Raw genomic sequence first — 21,130 nt, forward strand, 5'->3', positions numbered from 1 at the left:
CTGGTGCTGTGGATGCGGCTTCCACTGGGGTGAAAAGTGCCGATTTGGGGTGTCTGGCGCATTCCCGTTTCTCGGCTTTGCTGGGATGCGGGGAGGGGAGTGGATGCTGTTTCTGCCGCCCCCCGGCAGCACCGCCCGCGGGGGATGGAGGGTGGGCAACCGGAGCCACCTCCCCCGGGCGGCACCGCCTCTGCCACCGCTGCTCCCGCAGGGATCCGCTGCTCCCGGGATGAGCTCCGTGCCCGGGATGAGCTCCGCGCCGCGCCCCGGCCGGGAGCCACCCCGGTACCTCAGGTGAGACCGGGGGACCATCCAGGTCCTCCGCCCGGCTCGGATCCTGCCCCACTCCGGCATTCCCGGGCTGCTTCGGGCAGGGATGCGGCGGCTCCGGTTCCCCGGGGCCATCCCAGCCCCGCTCCCCGCACCGCCGAGCCGCGGGGTCTGGTACCCAAGGAGCCTCGGTTGCCAGAGCAACCGCATCCCGGGTCTCCATGGCTGCGGCAGGGATGGCTCCGGCAGCCGCGGCGGGGCGGGGAGACCCCGGTCCCGGGCAGCGACGGGGACTCCGGGGTCCCCGGCAGGTACAGGGGGGTCCCGCGGCCAGGGAGGAGGCGGGGGGGAGGGCGGGATGTGGAGCTGGGATGCAGGGATGCGGAGAGGGGACTCCGGAGCAGGGATGTGGAGCTGGGATGCAGGGATTTGGAGCTGGGATGTGGAGATGAGGGGACACAGAGCTGGGATGCAGAACTGGGATGTGAAGTTGGATGCAGAACGGGGATGCAGAGCTGGGATGCAGGAGGGGACCACAGAGTTGGGATGTGAAGCAGGGGTGCAGAGCTGGGATTTGGGATGCAGGGAGGGGAACACGGGGTTGGGATGCAGAACTGGGATGTGGAGCTGAGGTGCAGATCCCCGGATGCCCAGCTCTTGGGGCTGGGATGCTGGAGGGGATGCAGCTGGGAAGCTCTGGAGCCCCTCATCCACCAGCTCCTCTCCCTCCTGCTCCCCACGGTCTCTGCCCCGGGCACCCACTGTCCCCTCTGGGAGGCACCAGGGACTGGGTTGAACTGGGTCCGACTGGGTTTTACTGGGCGCCCCTGGGGCTCCGAGGTGCCTGCCCCTGCGCAGGGGACGGGAGCAGCGTTTCCCCCCTGCATCCCTAAGCCCAGCAACAAAGCCGAGCTGCAGATCCCGGGTGGTTTGGAGCGTTTGGGGGATGCAGCGAGCCAGGATGCGGGGAGCCCCGTGACGACTCCCCCCTCCCTGGGGCCGCTGCCAGCCCGGGCCGGGGACCAGGATTCCCTGCCAGCACCGATTATGGGCGATGCTCTCCCCCGCAGAGGACGTGGGGAATTTTGTCAGGGCTGAAACGTGCCTTTTGTTGGGCGAAGGACAACACAGCTGCGCTGGGACCCGCTCTGCCCTGGCAACCCTGGCACGGGAGGGGCGGTTGGGGGCTGCATTTGGCCCTTTTTCCCACCTTATTTGCCCCCAGGACCCTGCTGAGAGGCCGGGCTGGGGCTCACTAGAGGGCACCAAAGGATTGGGGACGGGATGGAACGGGAGAAAGGATGGGATGACAAAGGATAGGATGGGATGGGACAGGGTGAGGCTTTTCTGAGGGTCTGCCAGGACATTCAGGAGTTGGAGGGGGGTCTATGGGCTCAGCCAGAACATCCAGAGGGGTCGGTGGGACCTGCCAGAGTGACCAGGGTGTGGCAGGTCCGTGGGGTTTGCCCAGGCACCCAGAGATGGGCCAAGCACCGGACCAGGCTGCCCGGGGCAGTGGGAGAGTCTCCATCCCTGGAGGGATTCGAAAATCGTGTGGCTGTGGCACTTTGGGACATGGTTTTGTCGGCACAGCGGGGTTGGGCTGATGGTTGGGCTGGATGAGCGTAGAGGGCTTTTCCAACTTAACGGTTCTGTGATTCTATGGGGCGGTGTGGGGTCAGCCGGGATGGCAGGGAATGGGGGCTCTGCGGTGCCTGCCAGAATGACCACGGGACGACAGATCTAAGTGGTCTCGGGGGGCTGCCAGGACACCCAGGGGACACGGCTGCTCCGTGGGGTCACTCCGGATGGCGTGGGGCCACCCCACAGCCCCCCCAGCTCCAGGGGTCGGAGCACCGCACCATCCCTGGCTCGCCCGTGGCAGGGCTGGTGGTTCCCTCCCTGCGGCCAGAACCGAGCCAGCTGCACGTGCACCCCAAAACGTGCCCATGGCCAGGGCTGGGGCACCCCAGCTCCTCCGCGGGGCTTTGGGTTTGCATCCCTGTGCCACAGCAATCCCGACTCCGGCCTCTCCCGAGGGCCAGGCTCCCCCATCCCTCCCTTAACAAGCGTGGCAGCGGCACGCTGGGTCCGGCACACGCTGTTCCCATCCGCGACGCAGGTGAGCCAACAGATGTGAGCAATTATTGTCCAATTTTTGGTTCCCTGGCCCTGCCAACTTTTGGGCTCGGCAGCAAAGGAACAACCGCAGCATTGTTCGCTTTTATATAACAGCCTGATCCCCACGAGCCCGGGGACACTGCCAGGGCTGTGCCTCGCACGGAACACAGCCTGCGGTGCGGAGCCTCCAATCTGCTGCCCGACACGTCCTGAGCCCCCGGCCGTGCCCACCCCGAGCCCTGTGAGCCCCCAGCGCCCCTGAGCATCGAACCATGGGATGCGTTGGGTTGGGTCCTCAAAGCCCATCCAGTTCCACCCCCTGCCACGGGCAGGGACACCTCCCACTGGATCAGGGGCTCCAAACCCATCCAACCTGGCCTGGAACCCCTCCAGCGATGGGGCAGCCACCACTGCTCTGGGCACCCTGGGCCAGGGGCTCCCCACCCTCACAGCAAAACATTTCTGCCTCAGATCTCATCTCAACCTCCTCTTTCAGCCTAAAGCATCCCCTCCCCTGCACCTGGGGGCAGAGCGGGGGTCCCGAGGGATGGATGCCAGGGGGCTGGGGGGGATGTCCCCATCCTCACTGCTCTCCGTTCTCCTCGCAGCAAAGCGGAGGCAGAGGCCATCGAGAAGGAGCTCCTGGAGGATTATCGGTTCGGGCGGCAGCAGCTGATTGAGATCTGGGGCCACGCCAGTGCCATGGCTGTCACCAAGGTGAGGTGGCCGTCAGCGCCGGGGTCCCCTGGATGGGGCCGGGGGCGTCGCTGCCGGCTGCTCTCCCTCTCCCGTCCCTCTGTGTGGCCTTTCCCACGCCCGGCTCTGCTCTCCCTCCTGCCCTGGACCAGCGTGTGGGGAAGGGTAGGGCTGCTGGCAGAGTCCAGCGGGAAGCAATGCTGCAGCCCCTCCGGGGTGGGTTTTCCTCTCTCTGCACCCCTCGGTCACCCCTCATTGCCTCCCCTGGGGTGCAGTGGCTCACCGGGGGCCGTCCACGGAGGGGATGCTCAGCCGTTCCCCGCGGTGTTGGCACTGACAGGCACCCTCTGTCCTTGCTGTGCTCATGGAGGAGGCGGTGGGGGGTCCCCATCCCTGGCAATGCCCTCCTGGTGCTGGGAGCCCCGAGAGCTCGTGCTGGGTGTGAGGAGGAGGCATCAAGGGCAGCTTTGTGCCTGGGAGGCTGACGAGCTCCTCGCCCGCCTGGCTCAGCTTTTCCATTGGAGGTGTCTGGTCCATCTCTGCCCTTCTCGAAATGCAGGGGAGGAAGGGAAACACTGGGGTGTCGGAGCCTCTCTGGGTCCCGGTGCTGCCCACCCCTCCAGGGACCCCCGTATCGCAGCGTCCTCAGCTCCAGCCCCATCTGGGGAGAGCCGGGCTGAGCATCCTCCGTGTGGAGCCCAGCATCCTCCTCTTCCTCGTGGGGCTGAGCCTGGGAGAGCATCCACGGATGCCAGCGTGGGTGTCCCCCCCCCCCCCAGCCAGGGTCCCCAGCATCGTCCCCTCCCAGCACGTCCCTGGGAGCCCCAAGGCAGCTGTTGGCACAGCCGGCACTGGGACAGGGACAGGCAAGCGTGGCTTTGTCCAGTTCACCGTCGGCTGCGAGCAGGCCGTGCCGCTCAGGTCTCTGGCAGTTGGATGGGACCAAGGAGCCAGGCTCCGTGTGCAGGAAAATATCCGTCAACGGATAAACAGAGCCTTCCGTTGCAGGCTGCTGGTATGCAGAGCGCGCGGCCACCTCCCTGCAGGCTGGCGGGGAGCCCTGTCCCACCACCACGGCATCCCTGTCCTGGGCATCCCACCATGGGCACCATCCCTACCCCACCATGGCCACTGTTGGCATCCCACCATGGACAACATCCGCATTCTGCTGTGGGCTCCATCTGCATCCCACCTTGGGCACTGTCCTGCCCTGGGTGCCATCCCCATCCCACCTTGGTCCTCATCCCACCACGGGTGCCATCCTGGTATGGGTGCCAGCCTCATCTCATTGTGGGCATTTTCCTCATCCTGCCATGGGTCCCATCCTGCCCTGGCTTCCATCTCCGTCCTGCCCTGAGTGCCATCTCCATCCTACCTTTGGGCATCATCTCCATCCCACCATGGGTCCCATCCTGCCCTGAGTGCCATCTCCATCCTACCTTGGGCATCGTCTCCATCCCACCATGGGTCCCATCCTGCCCTGGTTCCATCTCCATCCCACTGTGGGGCCATCTCCACCCCACCACGCACCCCACTGCCCGCCCAGCGCGGCATCCCCGCTGTGAGTCCATTTGTCCCTCAAGCCCCGGTCCCTCTGCCCCTCCACGTCCCCGGCGCTGGGTGCCATCCGCGGGGCTGACCCCGGGGGACAGCGGTGGCACGATGTCACCATCTCCTCCTGGCAGGCGTTCCCGCTGCCGTCCCTGCCGCGGAAGCAGCCCACGGTGCTGGTGGTGTGCGGGCCGGCGCAGAACGGAGCCATTGGGTTGGTGTGCGCACGGCACCTGCGCATCTTTGTAGGTATCTTCCTCCCTTCCTCCTCCTCCTCTTCATCCCCGAGCGGTGCCGGGTTCCAACGCCACCTCCCTGCTCTCCACCGCGCAGGACTACGAACCCACCATCTTCTATCCCAAACGCTCTCCGGACCCCCTGTACCGGGATTTCACCACGCAGTGCGAGAAGATGGACATCCCCTTCCTCTCCTACCTCCCCACCGAGGTGAGCCCCCCTCGAGCCGCCGCGCTCCCCGCCTGACGTGGTTGAGTTTATTATTCCTTTTTTTGACTCCTTTCCCCCATCTCCCGCCCCCGGCTCTGCTGGGAGCCCGGGGATGCCATGGAATCCAGCGGCGGCCCCGCCAGCCACCGGCTCTGTTGTTGTTGGCAGCTCTGGGCTCGGCGGGAGGAATGTGACCCGAAAGCGCTGTCCCGGCCAAGGCGGCGCATCTTGGCGTGCCGGGCTCTGCCCCGCCACCGCGCCCCTCGTGCCGCCTCGTCCCCACCTCAGCTTGGGTCGAGGGGGGATTTTTGTTGGCAGGAGGTGCCGCGTGGAGCTATTTGAGCAGGAAAGCTGCATCGCCGCATGGGGTTTGGTGCCCGTTCCCTGCGGGGTGGACGGGGACCCCCCACCCATGGTGTCCCCCCCAGGTTCAGCTGATCAACGACGCCTACAATGCCGTGGTGGACGCCGTGCTGGGAGCTGAGGCGGAGGCTGGAGAGGGGAGAGAGCCCTGCGCTGCCATCCTGGCCACCCTGAAGCACGTCCGCATCCCCATCGTCAGCCTGGATGTGCCCTCAGGTCTGGCACCGCGCTCGGCCCCTCGGGGCAGGATGGGATCCCCTCCTGCCCACCGTGGCGTCACCGCGGGTTTGGCGCCTGGGCAGCCACGGAGCCCTCCCGGTGCCCTCCCAGGGTGGGGACAGCCCCGGGACCCCCCCGTTCTCCCTGGAGCTGGCGGCCGCTCTCGGAGGATGCGTTTGGGGCATCCACGGTAAATAACAAACTCCCTGAACTGAGACATGATGTAATTCGAAAACACCCGGGTGTCTGGTAGCCAGGCCTGGAATTGCCATCACGGCCCCCCCCCGGCACCGCGGGAGCAAACAGGAGCCCTTGGCACGGCCGACGGTGAATCCCCACCAAGAAAAACCCCGCGCCGTGCCAGGATGCGGCCGCGCAGTTCAGCAGTGCCAGAGAGAGGGGACTCGCACGCCGCCCCCCCTGCGCCCTCCCCATCTCCCCCACCCCAGAGCACCCTCTGAGCCGCCGGCGTCCCCTGGGGTCCCCCTCTGACCCCCTCCCCGTGTGTTTTTTGCCATCGCAGGGTGGGACGTGGAGGCTGGGAGCAGCGGTGGGATCAGCCCCGATGTCCTGGTGTCGCTGTCAGCGCCCAAGCAGTGCGCCCGCCGCTTCCTTGGCCGCCAGCACTTCGTGGCCGGTCGGTTCCTGCCCTACGATGTGCAGAAGAAGTTTGAGCTCAACCCACCCGAGTACCCCGGCACCGAGTGCGTGGTGGCCCTGTGAGCCCCCGGAATAAAGCGCTTGGTGGCCCTTCCCTGCGAGCGGCGTTGGCCTGGGGACGGTGGGGACACGGGGTGAGGGGATGGGGGCTTCTCGGCAGGGTTTGGGCTGGGGGCTTGTGCTGGGGCTCAGTCCCACGCCCCATCCACGCTGGGATCCTCATCCCCGGAGCCCTCGGCTGCATCCCCTGGGATCTGTCCCGAGTGTGATTTGGGATCAGACCCAGCGTGACCTCCTCTATCGCCCATCCCGTGGGGACCTGGGCAGCCGCTGGGGTCCCTGTGGGGTCCCCGGTGCTGCCGCGTCCCCCCATCACCTGAGACCCTCGAACGCAGGATCAGCCCCCCTTGCTGGGGGGGAGGTAATTAACACGGAGAGCTGTGACGAGGCGCTGCTGGGACTGTCCCCACCTGCCCCGGCAGAGAGGGTGTCCTTGACCCCACACCGGTCCCTCCTTCCCCTCCCCGGGTGCAGCTGGAGTTTTGGGGGAATGCAGGGAATGTGCCGGGATTTCCGCCGGCTGAGCTGCGGTTTGGGGGTGACCCTGGAGGGGGGGATCCTCAAATCCCCACCCCGTCACCCCCCTCTCTTGCCATCACACTCCAGGGTGCCTTTGCTCCGGGGGGGCAGTTAGGGCCATGGGTGCACTGAGTTGTGTCCGGACTCAGCTCCAGCTCGGACATCGGGGCGTGAGCGGCTCCGGCACACCCACACTGACCGGGTCACAGCGCGGGCGCCCACCGGCCCCGCCAGCGCGCCGTGCCCCACGGCAGCGGTGCCAGGGGAGCACTTGGCACCCTCACGCCAACCGCAGGAGCGCCGAGGTCGGGTTTGCTCGTCTTTTTCCCTTCCCTCCCCGCCGCATTCCCAAATGCATCCAATTTTAGCAGCTTTGCAAAAACAAACCCTCAAGTTTCCCGGGCTGGAGCGGTGAGCAGCCGCGCGCGGCCGCTCGCTGGGGACGGATTCTTCCCGCTTCCCTCTTGACACCGATCCAGCCGCGGCAGAGTCGACGGCCTCGAGTGCCAGGAGCCGAGTGCTGCTGTCTGCCGGCGCGAGCGGGAAAGGGCTCATATATAGACCCACGGTGCTGCCGCGCTCACAGTTGCCGACCGACCTGCCGCCGCGCGGGCAACCATGGGGGAGCTGGCGCTGGCCCTCCTGGCTATCGCCACCCTGCATGGTGCCGGGGCAACAGGTAAGAACGGGGCTGCTATCAAACCACGGCTCGGGGACCCATCCGTGCCATCAGCCGGGAGCATCCCTGCCCTCCTGGGGGCTGGTGGAGGTGTCGGGCAGGATGCGGATGGGGATGAGCGCTTGTTGGCCAGAGGTGTGCCATGGCCAGAGGTGTGCCATGGCCAGATGTGCACCGGGGTGAGGGTCACAGCTGAGGATGCTCTCTCTGGCATCTGCTGGTGAGATGGTGTTGGGAAGGCTCAGAGCAGCTTGGCTCTTGTCGGGGCTGTGTCACCAGAGGGATGGGACGCACCCCGTGCCGTGTCCCCACCAGCCCTGCACCGACGGATGAGCACCTGCGGGAAACCCAGGATGGCTCGAGGGTCTCGTTGAGGTGCTGAAGGCAGTGTCCGTGCAAGACCAAGCTGGGAATGTCGCTGGTCCAGGGACAAGGCCCACCTGGGGTTTGGAGGGTCCCTGCCTTCCCCCATCTCCTTTCTGCTGGGGGGGACAGGGATGGCAGGGATGAGGACCCCCCTTTCCACGGGACTGTTGTTGCTGGAGGGGCGGTGCCCACTGCCTGCTCGTGGGGTGCCCATCGCACACCTGAGGGGCGCTCACGGTGGTCTGGGCTGTGCGGAGGTATCTTGGGTGTTTGGCCGCATCCTGCCCAGTGCCCGTGGGTGACAGGCACCAGGGCTCAGCTTTCTCTCCAGGGACCCGATCCCTGCATCCGTGCACCCCTATGTGGCTGAACCCCACATCGCAGCACCCAGCATCACCCACACAAGGGCTGTCCTTGGAGACCTTGGCTCCCTGGGGTTCATTCCCATGGGATGTGGCTGTCCTGGCTCTGCAGGAGCTCGGAGGGACGTCCTCCACCTGCTGCTCTGATGGCATCTCCGCTTGCTGGCTTGGTTGCCCCAGGGATGTGGTTTTCCATCCCAATTTCCTGATGCCTCCTGGTCTGGAGGATCAGCTGAGGATCAGTGCGACGCCGGGGCTGTGCCGAGGCTTCAGCGCAGTGGTGTATGCGTGGGCAGCCCGGTTTGTCCCCTTGACCCACATCACTCCTGGAGCAGCTGGGACCTTGCAGGCAGCGTTTCGCCAGCGTGCAGCCCACGGGCACCGGTGTGGCCGGGCTCACCGTGCGGCACCAGCCTCAGCCACCCCTCGGTCCATCCTTGGCTGGCCAGGAGGCTGAAGCCCCTCCTTGGCCTTTCCAGATGGTGACACCATCAACCACCCCATGGAGCCGGTAAATCCTGCCCTGAGCCCCTCTCTTGGCTGGTGCTGCGAGCCCGGGGGCTCGGGGCAGGGGGGTCCATCTTTGGACCAGCAAAGCACCATCTTTGCTTTGGTGCTCATCAAGGGAGCAGCCGAGCGCCGGGGGGTGTCCTGGGGGCAGGGTGTCCCGGCACTGGGTGTTCTCACCCTGCGCTTCCCCCAGAGCCCCTGGAGAACGACTTGGAGCCGGGAAAGAGCAGCACTGCAGGGAAGCCCTGGAAAGCCGCCCCCAGCCTGGCAGACCTCGACCTGGACACGGCAGGTACGGATGTCCCCGAGCCCTCCCTGTGCCACCGGGGACCCACAGCCAGGACACCCGAGGGGGCTGCACGGGGCGATGCCCACCGCAGCAGCCAGGAGCTGCCATCTCCCCAGGAGGAGGCGTCCCCAGAGGACCCTCACAGCTGGGATGTGGTGCCCACCCTACGCTCCCTTAGGCTGCCGCCCCACATCCTGGTATCCTCCATCCCCGTGGACTTTCATCCACTCATCCTTTGTCCACGCAGCCCTCAATGTCCCCGAGCTCTCCCCACCCCCAGTGGCACTTTTGGACGGGGATCCGGATCCCATCCGTGCACTCTGGGCTCTCTCCATCCCAGGCAAAGGAGCTGAGTGGACGTCCTGGTTCAACATCGACCACCCTGGAGGAGACGGGGACTACGAGAGCCTGGAAGCCATTCGCTTCTACTACCGTGGGCACGTCTGCGAGCGGCCGGTGGCCATCCAGGCCCGCACTACGGGGTGGGAGCTGCCCGAGGAGGTGGGCGAGGTGGTGCACGCCAGCCCCAAGAAGGGTTTTCGCTGCGTCAACAAGGAGCAGCCGCAGGGCAAGACCTGCTCTAACTACCACATCCGCTTCCTCTGCCCGCTGGGTGAGTGTCTGCCCCATCCCGGCCCCCGGGGACCCACTGGCACTTTGGGGGAGGTCTGTACCCACTGCTCCTCTTGCTCTTCACCCCTCATCCCACAGCAGCTGCTCTGGAGCATCCTCCCTCCAGCAATCACCCCTTGGGAGCGCAATGTGGGGCATCATCCTGGGGGTGATCTGGGTATGTCTCCAGCTAACGCCTCTGCATCCCACCAGAGCACATCTACTGGTCACACTGGTCCTCCTGGAGCCCCTGCTCACGCAGCACCTGTGGCAGCAGCGGCACCCAGACCCGCACCCGCCGCTGCCTCAACGCGCGGCTGCTGGCTCCACTCAAGGAGCTCAAGTGCAAGGGCAAAGCCGTGGAGCGCCGCCCGTGCAGCACCGGCCCCTGCCCAGGTAGGGACCCCGGCACCCACCTGCCCCCGGATCCCTCTGGCTCCTCTCCCGGCACCCACTGCCAGCGGCACGAGGGGTCCTGCCGGGATGCCGGCGCGCGGCAGTCGCCCCAATGCCAACGCAGCAGCTCTGCGGGCAAAGCCATCGCTGCCCGCACATCATCAGCTTCGTTGCATAGCAGAGGCCGGGATGGTGGAAAGAGCTCGGCCGGGGCACGCGGGGGCTGAGCCGGGGTTGGTGGGACACGGGACGGACCCTCCCCAGCTGGGGACCATCACCATGTCCCTGTGATGTCCACCACCACCCCTGCCCGCGTGGCGTCTCCCCCTCAGAGTCGGCGTGGATGGAGTGGGGCGCCTGGGGCCCCTGTTCCCGCAGCTGTGGCAGCGCCGGCACGCGTGTCCGGCGGCGGAGCTGCAAGAAAGCCAAGAAAGTGCCGTGCACCGGCCGCCCCACCGAGGTGCAGAAATGTCCCCCCTCGCCCTGCCCAGGTACTTGCTCTCAGAGACGCGGGGACCCCCACCCTGGTGTCCCCCACGCGGGCGGCCCCACCGCCGGTTGCAGCCGAGGGGTCTGAGCGCCGTGCCGCCCCGCAGCCTGCCCCGGGCACACGCTGCAGGGCACCGTCACCTCTGCCACCGGCACGGCTCTGCCGGACGCCCGCATCTACCTGGAGGGCCGCCCGCCGGTGCTGCTGGCGCGCAGCGATGCCCGCGGGCGCTTCGCCGCGACGGGGCTGTGCGAGGGCACCGCTGCCAACGTCAGCGTCCACCGCGAGGGCTTCGCCCCGGGACTGACACCCGTCGTCTCCAACGGCTCCGGCGTGGCTGTGGCACACGTGAGGTTGCACAAACTGGGTGAGCATGGCGGGGTGGGGCACCCCTCGAGGGACCTCCTGGAGGATGCGCGGTGGTGGGGAGCGATTCGGGGCGGGTGGCTGTGGCTCGTTGCACCCTCTGCCACTTTCCTCCTCTGCAGAGAAGCCCTACATGGTGCTGCACCCCAAGGCGAAGGTGCGGGTGGCTGGGCAGGAGGTGACCTTCTGCTGCAAAGCCTCGGGCACCCCCGTGCCCAAGAAATACTACTGGTGAGCAGGGAGCTGGGGGTGGTGGGGAAAGGCAGCCCCGGCCACGTCCCCACTGAGCCCATCCCCGTCCCTGCAGGTACCACAACGGGACGCTGCTGGAGAGGAAAGTGCACCGCTACGGCAGCCGCTTGGCGCTGCGGGACCTGTCACCGGAGCAGGGTGGCACCTACCACTGCAAAGCCAGCACCGAGGCGGGCGCCATCAGATCGGCACCGGCACAGCTCACTGTGCTGGGTGAGAGTGGGGTGGGCTTCGTTCGCCACCGCATCGTAGAGTTATAGAATGGGATGGGTTGGGTTGGGTTGGGTTGGAAGAGTCCTCCAAGCCCATCCAGTCCCACCCCTGCCATGGGCAGGGACACCTCCCACTGGATCAGGGGCTCCAAGCCCCATCCAACCTGGCCTGGAACCCCTCCAGGGATGGGGCAGCCACCACTGCTCTGGGCACCCTGGGCCACCATCTCACCGCCCTCATAGGGAAGAATTTCCTCGGGGATGGGGTGTGTGGTGGCCGTGGTCACCCTAACCCTCCATCGTCCCTGTCCCCTCCAGCCCAGGACCAGCAGAGCTGCAACCCCGCGCCTGAGCCGAGCCTCGTGGAGCTGCCCCGCGAGTGCCCGCAGGACGCTGCCGGATCCCACTACTACAACGTGGGGCGCTGCCCTCCGGCCCCGTGTGCCGGCAGCTCCGGCGACCAGTCTGGCTGTGGGGCGGACGTGGGGCAGTGCTGCGGCGTGCGGAGGATGGAGATGCGGGAGATCCCCTGCGCCGGCTTCCTGCTGCCCATCAAGGTGGTGGCCGAGTGCGGGTGCGGACCCTGTGCCCAGCCCCGCGTCCTGGTGCAGGGACGGGTGACAGCGGCCGACACCGGCGAGCCCCTGCGCTTCGGGCAGATCTTCTTGGGTGGAAAGAAGGTGGGTTTCACCGGCTACAAGGGCTCCTTCATCATTGAGGTGCCGCCGGACACACAGCGCTTGGTGGCTCGCTTCGTGGACCGGCAGCAGAGGTTTGTGGATGCCGTCAAGGTCCTGCCCTTCAACGGCCGCGGCGGGGCCATCTACCAAGAGGTCAAGATGCTGCGGAAGAAGGAACCAGTGGAGCTGGATGGCAGCCAGAGCAACACCATCCTGCTGGGGGAGGCGAACGGCCGGGAACCCGTCGGGGAGCTCATCCTTCCTGCTGGCACCTTCCTCCGGCCCTCCGGGGAGGTCTTCAAGGGCAAGGTCAAAGCCAGCATCACCTTCCTGGACCCCAGGGACATGGCGACGGCCAGCGCTGCCTCCAGCGACCTCAGCTTTGCCAACGCCGAGGGGGAGATCGTCCCTCTGAGGACCTATGGCATGTTCTCTGTGGATTTTCGGGAAGGGGAGAGTGGCGCAGAGCTGCAGACGGGGCCGGTGGAGGTGCGGATGGACGCAGGGCAGGTCTGGATGCCAGAGCACTTGCAGAAGATGAAGTTGTGGTCCTTGAACCCTGAGACTGGTTTGTGGGAGGAGGAGGGGATCCTCCGTCCGGCTGGTGGGAGGCGGAGAAAGAGAGAGGAAAGGACCTTCCTGGTGGGGAACCTAGAGATCCGGGAGCGGCGCCTCTTCAACCTGGACGTGCCGGAGGATCGGCGATGCTTCGTCAAAGTCAGGGCTTACAGCAGCGAGAAGTTCAATCCCTATGACCAGCTGGAAGGGGTGGTCATCAGCCTCATCAACCTGGAGCCCCAGCCTGGCTACCCCTCCAACCCTCGCGCGTGGGGTCGCTTCGACAGCGTGGTGACGGGGCCCAACGGCGCCTGCCTGCCCGCTTTCTGTGACGGCCAGCGCCCCGATGCCTACTCCGCATATGTCACCGCCACGTTGGGTGGGGAGGAGCTGGAAGCCGTGGCCTCCAGCCCCAAGCTCAACCCCAATGCCGTTGGGGTGTCCCAGCCCTACCTGGGCAAGCTGGGCTACCGCCGGCTGGACCACGATGACCCCAACCTGAAGAAGACGGCTTTCCAAATCAACGTGGCCAAGCCTGACCCCAACAACGTTGATGAGACCAACGGTCCCATCTACCCCTACCGCAGCCTCGAGGAGTGCGAGGAGGCACCAGTCAGCGCCAACCACTTCCGCTTCTACCGCGTGGAGGTGGACAAGTACGAGTACAACGTGGTGCCCTTCAAGGAGAGCGACTTGACCTCCTGGACCGGTGACTACCTCTCCTGGTGGCCCAACCCTCAGGAGTTCAGGGCTTGTTTCATCAAGGTGCGGATCGAGGGGCCGCAGGAGTATATGGTGAGGTCTCGCAACACTGGGGGCAGCCACCCCCGCACCCGGGGGCAGCTCTACGGGCTGCGCGACAGCCGTAGCGTGCGGGACATGCTGCTGGAGAACACCTCGGGCGCCTGCGTGGAGTTCAAGTGCAGCGGGATGCTCTTCGACCAGAGCCTGGTGGATCGCACCTTGGTCTCCATCCTCCCCCAGGGCAGCTGCCGCCGCACGGCCGTCAACAGCCTCCTCCAGGAGTACCTGAGCCGTCACCCGCCCGTGGCAGACAACAACCACACTGCCGCCTTCACCATGCTGGCCCCGGTGGACCCGTTGGGTCACAACTACGGCATCTACACGGTGACAGACCAGAACCCGCGCTTGGCCAAGGAAATCGCCATCGGCCGCTGCTTCGATGGCACCTCCGATGGCTTCTCGCGGGAGATGAAGGCGGACACGGGCACAGCCGTCACCTTCACCTGCCAGGAGCGGCCGGTGGGGCGGGAGAGCTTCTTCCAGCGCCTGCTGACGGCCCCGGCAGAGGCGTTGGTTGAGATCCGAAGGGAGATGGGGGCTGGCGAGATGCGCCGCGCTCCCCCCGAGGTGCTGGACTTCGCCTCTGGCGCCCAAGCCCCCGTCCCCACGGCCGCTCGCCGGACCCCCAGCAGCCGGCGGAGGACGGGCCAGACCCGGGGGCAGCCGTGACCGCTGCGGCCCCCCCGGTGCCCCCTCCCTGGCTCAGCTCTGCCCTCTCTTTCCCCGTCGCTTTTACCCGCTCTCATTTATAACGACCGAGGAGGGGGGACACACGGAGTGGGACCCTCTTGCCGTGCCCCCAAGGCAGGGACCACAGGGACACGGGTAAGGGGGTGGCATGGGCAGCCCTCGCCCCCGCCGGGGGCAGCTCTTGGTGCTCAGCCCTGGGGACTGCGGTGCCGGTGGTGCCGGCATTGGGGGCCGCGGCCCCACGGGGGTTCTTGAAACAAAAGAGAATCAAAGGGGGGTGGGTGGGAAGGGCTCCTTTGCCCCTCGCACAGTTGTGGGGTTCCTGTGGGCCAGGGCTGAGGGTGCTGGGAGCTCTGCGCCCCACCGGGAAACACGGGGAGAACCATGAGGATGTGGATAAAAAGCCCTTTCCTGCGCTCCCTGCCCCGGCACGGCACGGTGCCAGCTCTTGGGGGGCTCGGCAGCATTATGGGATGTTGGGTTTGGTCCCCATGACCTTCACCTGAGCTCAGCACAGAGCCTGGATGGGCCCAATCCTGCCCCCACCGACCTGGCTATTCTGCCCTTGAGGAGCATTTTGCCCCAACAACCTTTTTATTTTTTCCCCAGGAGAAAACCCCTCAAAATAAGGGATTTCTGCAGCCCTTTCCAGGGAACCCCCTTATTTCCTGGGATGCGCTGGGACAGCGAGCGAGAGGCGTGGGCAGGATGTGTACATTATTTATTACAAAATATACGGTGGTGTGTCCTCCCGGTCTGCTGCTGCGCTTCGCGGGGGTGCCCAGAGCCGTGTGCGTCCCCCTCGTCCCCTCCACCTGCCCCATCGCCTCCCGCCCCACAGAGCGGCTCCGTCCGGCGGCTGCTGTGTGCCTTGGGCCCCGCGCCGGCGCTGGCGGCGGTGTGGGGGGACCGAGCCAGCGCCTCGAGGCCGCGGGACGTGGCAGCTCGGGGGGGCCCATCCAGCCCCGTGGCTCCCCCCGCTCGGCACAGGGATGCGTCTGGCACTGAGCATCCGCTGGGAGACCCCAGCCAGGCTCTGTCCGTCTGTCCGTCCAGCTCGTGGGAGCGGGTGGGTTTCCAGGCGTTCCACCACCTCCCCCCACCCCTCCTTCCCATCCGTGGATCCTGGTGGATGCAGTAATGGAACAGGCTGTGTTTATAGGGCCAACCTCCCCCCGCTCCCGGGACAACGTTTCCCCTTTACAACACGGTTTGGCTGCAACGCGGCATTTTTTCACCCTTAGAGCGGATGCGGCAGCTCGTGAGATCAAAGGGGACGCGGGGCACCCATGGGGGACAGGGGAGCCCCTGCCAATCCCCAGCTCCTCTCCGCGTCCCACCTGGATGGGGACCCACTGCATCCGGACACGGTATGGCAGGTGGGCGACGCACCCGGGGTGCTGCGAGAGCATCACGGGGCTCCCACCCCACCAGAGCGTGGGTGCTGCTCTGCCTGTCCTTGGGTGCTGCCTTTCCCTGCATTCTTTTTGTCCCTGGCTGCTGCCTGACCCTGGATGTTCCCTGCTCCTGGACATTCCCTGTCTCTGGGTGATGCTTGCCCCTGGATGCTGATTTTCCATGCGTACTTTTTGTCCCTGGGTGCTGCCTGACCCTGGATGTTCTCCATCATCTCTCTCTGGATGTTCTCCATCTCTCTCTGGATGTTCTCCTTCCCTGGGTGCTGCCTCTTCCCGCATTCCCTTTCTCAAAACACGGGTGCTGCCTGCCCCTGGCTCTTCCCTGCTCCTGGATGCTCCCTGTCCTGCCCGCTGGGACCCGCGTCCCTCGCTGTGGTCGGTGGTTGCTCCCCGCGGGCACCGCTGGCGGCAGTGCCGGGGGCCGAGGTGCCAGCGGGCAGGATTGTTTTCCACCATCTGGTTGGCTGGATCGGAGGCAGCTGCTCAGGCAGGGCAGATGGAAGCAGCTCCTGCAGCGCTGCTGCTATTTATGGCAGCGGGAAGAAAAATGGGGCGAAAACCAGCAAAAAGCAGTCACGCGAAGTCCTCTGGGGTCCCATGCCCCCGTTAGCAGCCCTTCGTGCTCACGGCTGCTCCTTCTCACTGCATCCCATCCCAGCGGGGGCCAAGACCTCCGGCACTGTGCTGTGGGGTGCTGCTGGCACTGGATCCCTGGGGGGAACAAGTGCAGGAGAGAGCCAGGAGGGTGGCCAGGGGCTCCCCCCGATTGCAGGGACACACACAGGGATGTGTTGGGGTTGCGGGAGGTCTGCGCTGGGTGTCCAGCCCAGCCCCACATTCCCGAAGGCTGGAATCCCACCCGGGTCAGGGGCTGGGCTGGGAGCTGCAGCCAAATCCTCCCGCTGCTCCCCGCGGGGGCTGAACCCACAGACCCCATCCCGAGGGTCCCGCACTCTCCAATCCTGGCGACGAGGAGCCGCTTGGTCCCAACCCTGGCCCCAAACGCCCCCTGCGCGGGCTGGGGGCGCCCGGACCCGCCCCACACCCGTGTGCTGTGGCGCATCATCGGGTACCAAAATAACCCCCCGGCCCCTCCCCGCTTCCAGGCGATGCTGAGCCTCGCAGTCCAGTTGGGCTGATTACACGGCTGGGTGTCCAACACTGCCAGCTGGGATGCTTTTGTCTCTAATTCTCATAATCGTTAGCAGAAACCATTGGCACGCAGCTCCACGGTGGCTCCAGCGTGGGGTACCTGAAGGGCTGGGGATGGGGGGAGCCCTGCGGGGATCCCACACCGGACCCACAGGCTGCAACACTACGGATCTGGGGTCAAAACTGCCTTCTTTTGGTTTTCTCAGCCCCTCGGTGTGAATGATGCTCCCGGCTTGGCTCCACAAAGGGCAGGTTGGAGGAACTTGGATCTCCCATGGCTTTGGGAACGATGGAGCGTGGTGGGTCCTGGCTGTGGGTTTCAGGGTGTGGGTGCAATGCTGCCCCACTCTCCACTTGCACCCAGTGCTGGAGGGTCCATCAGGCTCCAACAGCACCTGGAAGACAGAGACAGGGATGGAAACATCCCAGGAGAGCTCCTGGACAGTGGGCCCATGGGATGCAGGCGAGGGGGCACGGCAAGAGCCCATCTCCATGCGGGATGTGGATCCTCACGATGATGAGAAAGGCAGGTGGGGTTGGGCTCAGCTGCTTCTTGTTACCCCCCGGCCAAAAGGGAACAGCAAAGCAGGGAAGGGAAAGAGGAGCTCGGGAGCCGGCAGCTCCTGTCCTACCCGGCCAGCAATGAGGGGTGGCCGGAGCCCAACATAAATGAGCGGGACGGTGCGCCGGCTCATCAGCACGTCCTTCGGCACTGCGGGGGCCCCCGTGGCAGGGACGGGGCTGCGGTTCGCACAGCTCCCTCCTCTCGGTATCCCTGCATTGGGGTGCATCCCCCAAAGCCCCCACCACGCTGCAGCCGCAGGCTGTGGGAATGGGGTGCAACAGCGCTGCGCCCCACAAGCACGTCCCAGCGCTGGCCAGGAACAAAAGCTGCTCTGAGCAGCAGCCGGAGCTGGAAAGGGCCTTGGGAAGCAGCTCACTGCCTTTTTTTTTTTTTTTTCTCTTTAAATAATGGAAAATATAATGACAGTGCCTAAATTAAAATAATAAAAGACACCAGCCAAAAAGGCAAACCAAAATAGGAGAGAAACCCACGTTTCAGGCTGAAAAGGAACAGGCATGGGCAAGGGATGAAAAGGGAAAACAGAGGCTCCCAGGCCCCCCCAATCATCTCTTGGGGCCGAGCTGTGGGGCGAGGGCTGGGCAGGGTGCGGAGCATCGCCACCACAGCAGGAGCTGCTCGCGTGTGCCGGCCCCCAGCAGCCAAAAATGCGCCCCCACACGCCCCCTCCTTGTTGGCTTCGCTCCTTTGCACCACACCCAGCACTGCTGCTTCAGGGGCCGCATCCTGCCCAGGGCTCCAGCTCTGGGGGTGCAGAGGTGTCTCCTCAACCCCGTGCCCTGAGCCGGAGCATCCCCAAAGCTAAGTGTTCGCAGGCATCCAGAGCCCCAAAACCGAGAACCCCTGAGGACCCCAAACCCAAGCGTCCCTGGGAATCCCAAAGGGCAGAGTCTCCAGCGACCCCAAACCCAAGCATCCACAGGCATCCAGAGCATCCTCAGACACCCCAAACCAGAGCATCCTCAAGCATCCAGAGCATCCCCAGAGATCCCAGCCCGCAGTATCTCTGGGGAAACCAAACCGGAGCATCCGCTGGCATCCGGCGCATCCCCCGGCCGCAGGGGGACACGGGAGGTGCCAGGTCCCCATCTCTGCCATGGTGGCAGGGCCAGGCCGGATCCAGCTGCAGAATTCCAGGCAGTCTGGCCAAGAGACGCTGCTCTGCTCCCGGCACTCCCTCCGGACAACCTGCCCGAGGAGGAAAACAAACGGTCCTTGAACACAGAAAGGCGAGAGAATCCCAACCCCTCCCGACGTGGTGGCACCCAGGGGTTATTGCTGCGCGTCCCTGGGGAAAGGGGCCATGGAGAGCTGGGATTTGGGAGAAAACAGTGGGAAGAGGGGCTGCCTGGAATCCTAACACTTGTTTTCCGAAGTGAACCCAAGCCGGGACACCGTGGGGACGGCTGCCTCCACCACGGGGGCGGCTTCGGGACAGCTCTCGATGATGTACATTCCTCTCCCAGTTGCTTTTTAGATAGAGTTTTTTAAGGGTTGCATCTCAATATCTCGCTGTTCAAAGAGAGTTGGTTCTGGAAAAAACATCCATTCGCCTTTTTCAAGCTATTTTTGCAACCTTTGGCCTTCGTCCTTCTCCAGGCTCCAGACCATAAATAATAATAACAACATATTTAAAGCCTTTATGCTGACAGCTCGCTGAATCTGCCAGCGCCTTTCAGTTCTCCAGATGTTGAAAATCTGACTCAAAAACTTCAAGTTTGGTAAATATTTTGTGTTTTTAATTTCACATCTATTGCTTTTTATATCACATGAAATAGCAGAATAAAAATACTAAATGGAACAGCTATTTCTGGAGCCGGGGGGAAGAAAGGTAAGGTGTTGGCTGCTGGCTCCGTGTGCCAGGATGCGGCTAGAGCATCCCCGAGCCCGGGTTGCCCATGCCAGGATGTGGATAGAGCATCCCCGAGCCCGGGTTGCCCATGCCAGGATGTGGATAGAGCATCCCCGAGCCCGGGTTGCCCATGCCAGGATGCGGGTAGAGCATCCCCGAGCCCGGGTTGCCCATGCCAGGATGCGGATAGAGCATCCCTGAGCCCAGGTTGCCCATGCCAGGATGTGGATAGAGCATCCCCGAGCCTGGGTTGCCCATGCCAGGATGCGGATAGAGCATCCCCGAGCCCGGGTTGCCCATGCCAGGATGCGGATAGAGCATCCCCGAGCCCGGGTTGCCCATGCCAGGATGCGGATAGAGCATCCCCGAGCCCGGGTTGCCCGTGCCAGGACTCTGTGCTGGGGGTACCACCGACCCCATCCGCTCGCTCCCCTTGGTGGGATGCAGAGAAGATCAGAAGGGTAAAAGTGAAGGGGGAACTCGTGGGTTGAGATAAAGACACATTAACAAGGAAAGCAAAAGCCAAGTATGGAAGCAAAGCAGAACAAGGAATGCATTCGCTGCTTCCCATCGGCAGGTGGTGTCCGGGCATTCCCAGGAAAGAAGGGCTCTGTCACTCCTCACATTGACTTGGGATGACAAATGTCATCACTCCGAACAAACCCCCCTTCCTTTTTCTCCCCCAACTCAATCTCTCCATACTTTAGGTACCCCATAACCTCGTGCCCTCCCCTCTCCCCCGGACTGTGGGGAGCAGAAAAGGCCTTGACTCTGTGTGACTGCTGCTCAGAGATAACAAAAACCTCCCTGCTTATCAGCACTGTCTGAACCCTTATCAAAACAAAGCCCCACAGTGGCTGCTGAGGCAAATTAACTCTATCCCTGCCGAAATCAGCACACCTATGCACCCCAAATCCCAAGTACTTTATACCCCGGGTATCTCATACCCCCATTCTTCCGTACTCCAGGTACCCCATAACCTGGGTACCCCGTAACTGCATCTCTCCACATCCCAGGCACCCCATAACCTGGGTACCCCATAACTACATCTCTCCATACCCCAGGCACCCCATAACCTGGGTACCCCATACCCCCATTCCTCCATATCCCAGACACCCCATACCCCGTGTCTCTAATCCCTCATACTCCAGCAACCCCATAATCCAAGTACCCCATACCCCCCTTTCTCCATACCTAAGGAACCCCATAACCTGTGTACCCCATAACCCAATCTCTCCATACCCTAGATGCCCCGTAACCGCATTTCTCCATATCCCAAATACCCTGTACCCCTAATCTCCCATACTTCAGGTACCCCATACCCCAGGTACCCCATGCCCCAAGTACCCTGTACCCCTAATTCTCCATACCCCATCACCCCATGCTCTGTGTACCCCAAACCCCATTCCCCTTGCCCTGAGGGATGCTTTGTTCTGTCCCACCCCCACCATGAGTGCTGACCCCTCTGGCAGCTCCATGGGGCTGCCCGCAGCCCCCCAGCTCTGCCCCCGAGCTGGGACATGAGCCCAGCATCACCCCCTGTGGAGGGAGGGGACCCCCCCAACCCCCGGCATCTGCAGTATCTCAGCGCCGGTGCACAGCACCGTGCCCGCCAGAGCCTCCACGACACCATTGTCCGTTCACCTCGTCCAGCTGCTGCACACACGAGAATCACATGATTTCCTGGAAAGTCCCACTTTTGGAGAAACGAAACTGCCTGATATGGGGGAAAACCTCAAGCTCCCTCCTGGCCCTGCAGATTTTGGCCCAGACAGGATGAAGGGTGGCACCTCAGGAAAGCGACCTTGGAGGACATACCTGGCTGTAGCCTTCGGAGCGTTGCTGGTGGTGGTGCTGGCGGTAATCCTCCCCACCGTGCTCTGTCGGTTGACCGTGGGCTGTGCGGTGGCAGGGAATGGCTCGGCGGAGCTGGCACAGCTGGAGAAGGCACTG

General features: G+C 64.6%; 2 protein-coding genes across 2 annotated transcripts; both read left to right on the forward strand.

Moving 5' to 3' along the window:
- Positions 1-157: 157 nt before the first annotated feature.
- YJEFN3 (YjeF N-terminal domain containing 3) lies at positions 158-6,408 on the forward strand. Its single transcript, XM_054050347.1, has 6 exons — positions 158-294; positions 3,000-3,108; positions 4,773-4,883; positions 4,972-5,085; positions 5,514-5,664; positions 6,191-6,408. The coding sequence occupies exons 1-6, from the start codon at positions 230-232 to the stop codon at positions 6,388-6,390; spliced, it is 750 nt and encodes a 249-aa protein (XP_053906322.1). The 5' UTR covers positions 158-229; the 3' UTR covers positions 6,391-6,408.
- Positions 6,409-7,363: 955 nt separating this feature from the next.
- Positions 7,364-14,432, forward strand: CILP2 (cartilage intermediate layer protein 2). The gene is made up of 9 exons (XM_054050350.1): positions 7,364-7,585; positions 9,017-9,115; positions 9,453-9,725; positions 9,938-10,120; positions 10,453-10,611; positions 10,717-10,977; positions 11,099-11,207; positions 11,284-11,441; positions 11,759-14,432. Exons 1-9 carry the CDS (start codon positions 7,525-7,527, stop codon positions 14,149-14,151), a joined length of 3,696 nt encoding a protein of 1,231 aa, XP_053906325.1. The 5' UTR covers positions 7,364-7,524; the 3' UTR covers positions 14,152-14,432.
- The last annotated feature ends 6,698 nt before the right edge of the window (positions 14,433-21,130 follow it).

The sequence above is a fragment of the Cuculus canorus genome, chromosome 27, assembly GCF_017976375.1.
Source record: "Cuculus canorus isolate bCucCan1 chromosome 27, bCucCan1.pri, whole genome shotgun sequence".
NCBI classification, from domain to species: domain Eukaryota; kingdom Metazoa; phylum Chordata; class Aves; order Cuculiformes; family Cuculidae; genus Cuculus; species Cuculus canorus.

Bases quoted from the DNA above. Each gene is read 5' to 3' on its own strand.
- YJEFN3 (XM_054050347.1), top strand. From the start codon at position 230: ATGAGCTCCGTGCCCGGGATGAGCTCCGCGCCGCGCCCCGGCCGGGAG. The intron at 4,884-4,971 runs GTAGGTATCTTC...TCCACCGCGCAG, and splicing joins CACGGCACCTGCGCATCTTT to GACTACGAACCCACCATCTT. The intron at 5,665-6,190 runs GTCTGGCACCGC...TTGCCATCGCAG, and splicing joins CAGCCTGGATGTGCCCTCAG to GGTGGGACGTGGAGGCTGGG.
- CILP2 (XM_054050350.1), top strand. From the start codon at position 7,525: ATGGGGGAGCTGGCGCTGGCCCTCCTGGCTATCGCCACCCTGCATGGT. The intron at 7,586-9,016 runs GTAAGAACGGGG...CGCTTCCCCCAG, and splicing joins GCATGGTGCCGGGGCAACAG to AGCCCCTGGAGAACGACTTG. The intron at 11,442-11,758 runs GTGAGAGTGGGG...TGTCCCCTCCAG, and splicing joins GGCACAGCTCACTGTGCTGG to CCCAGGACCAGCAGAGCTGC.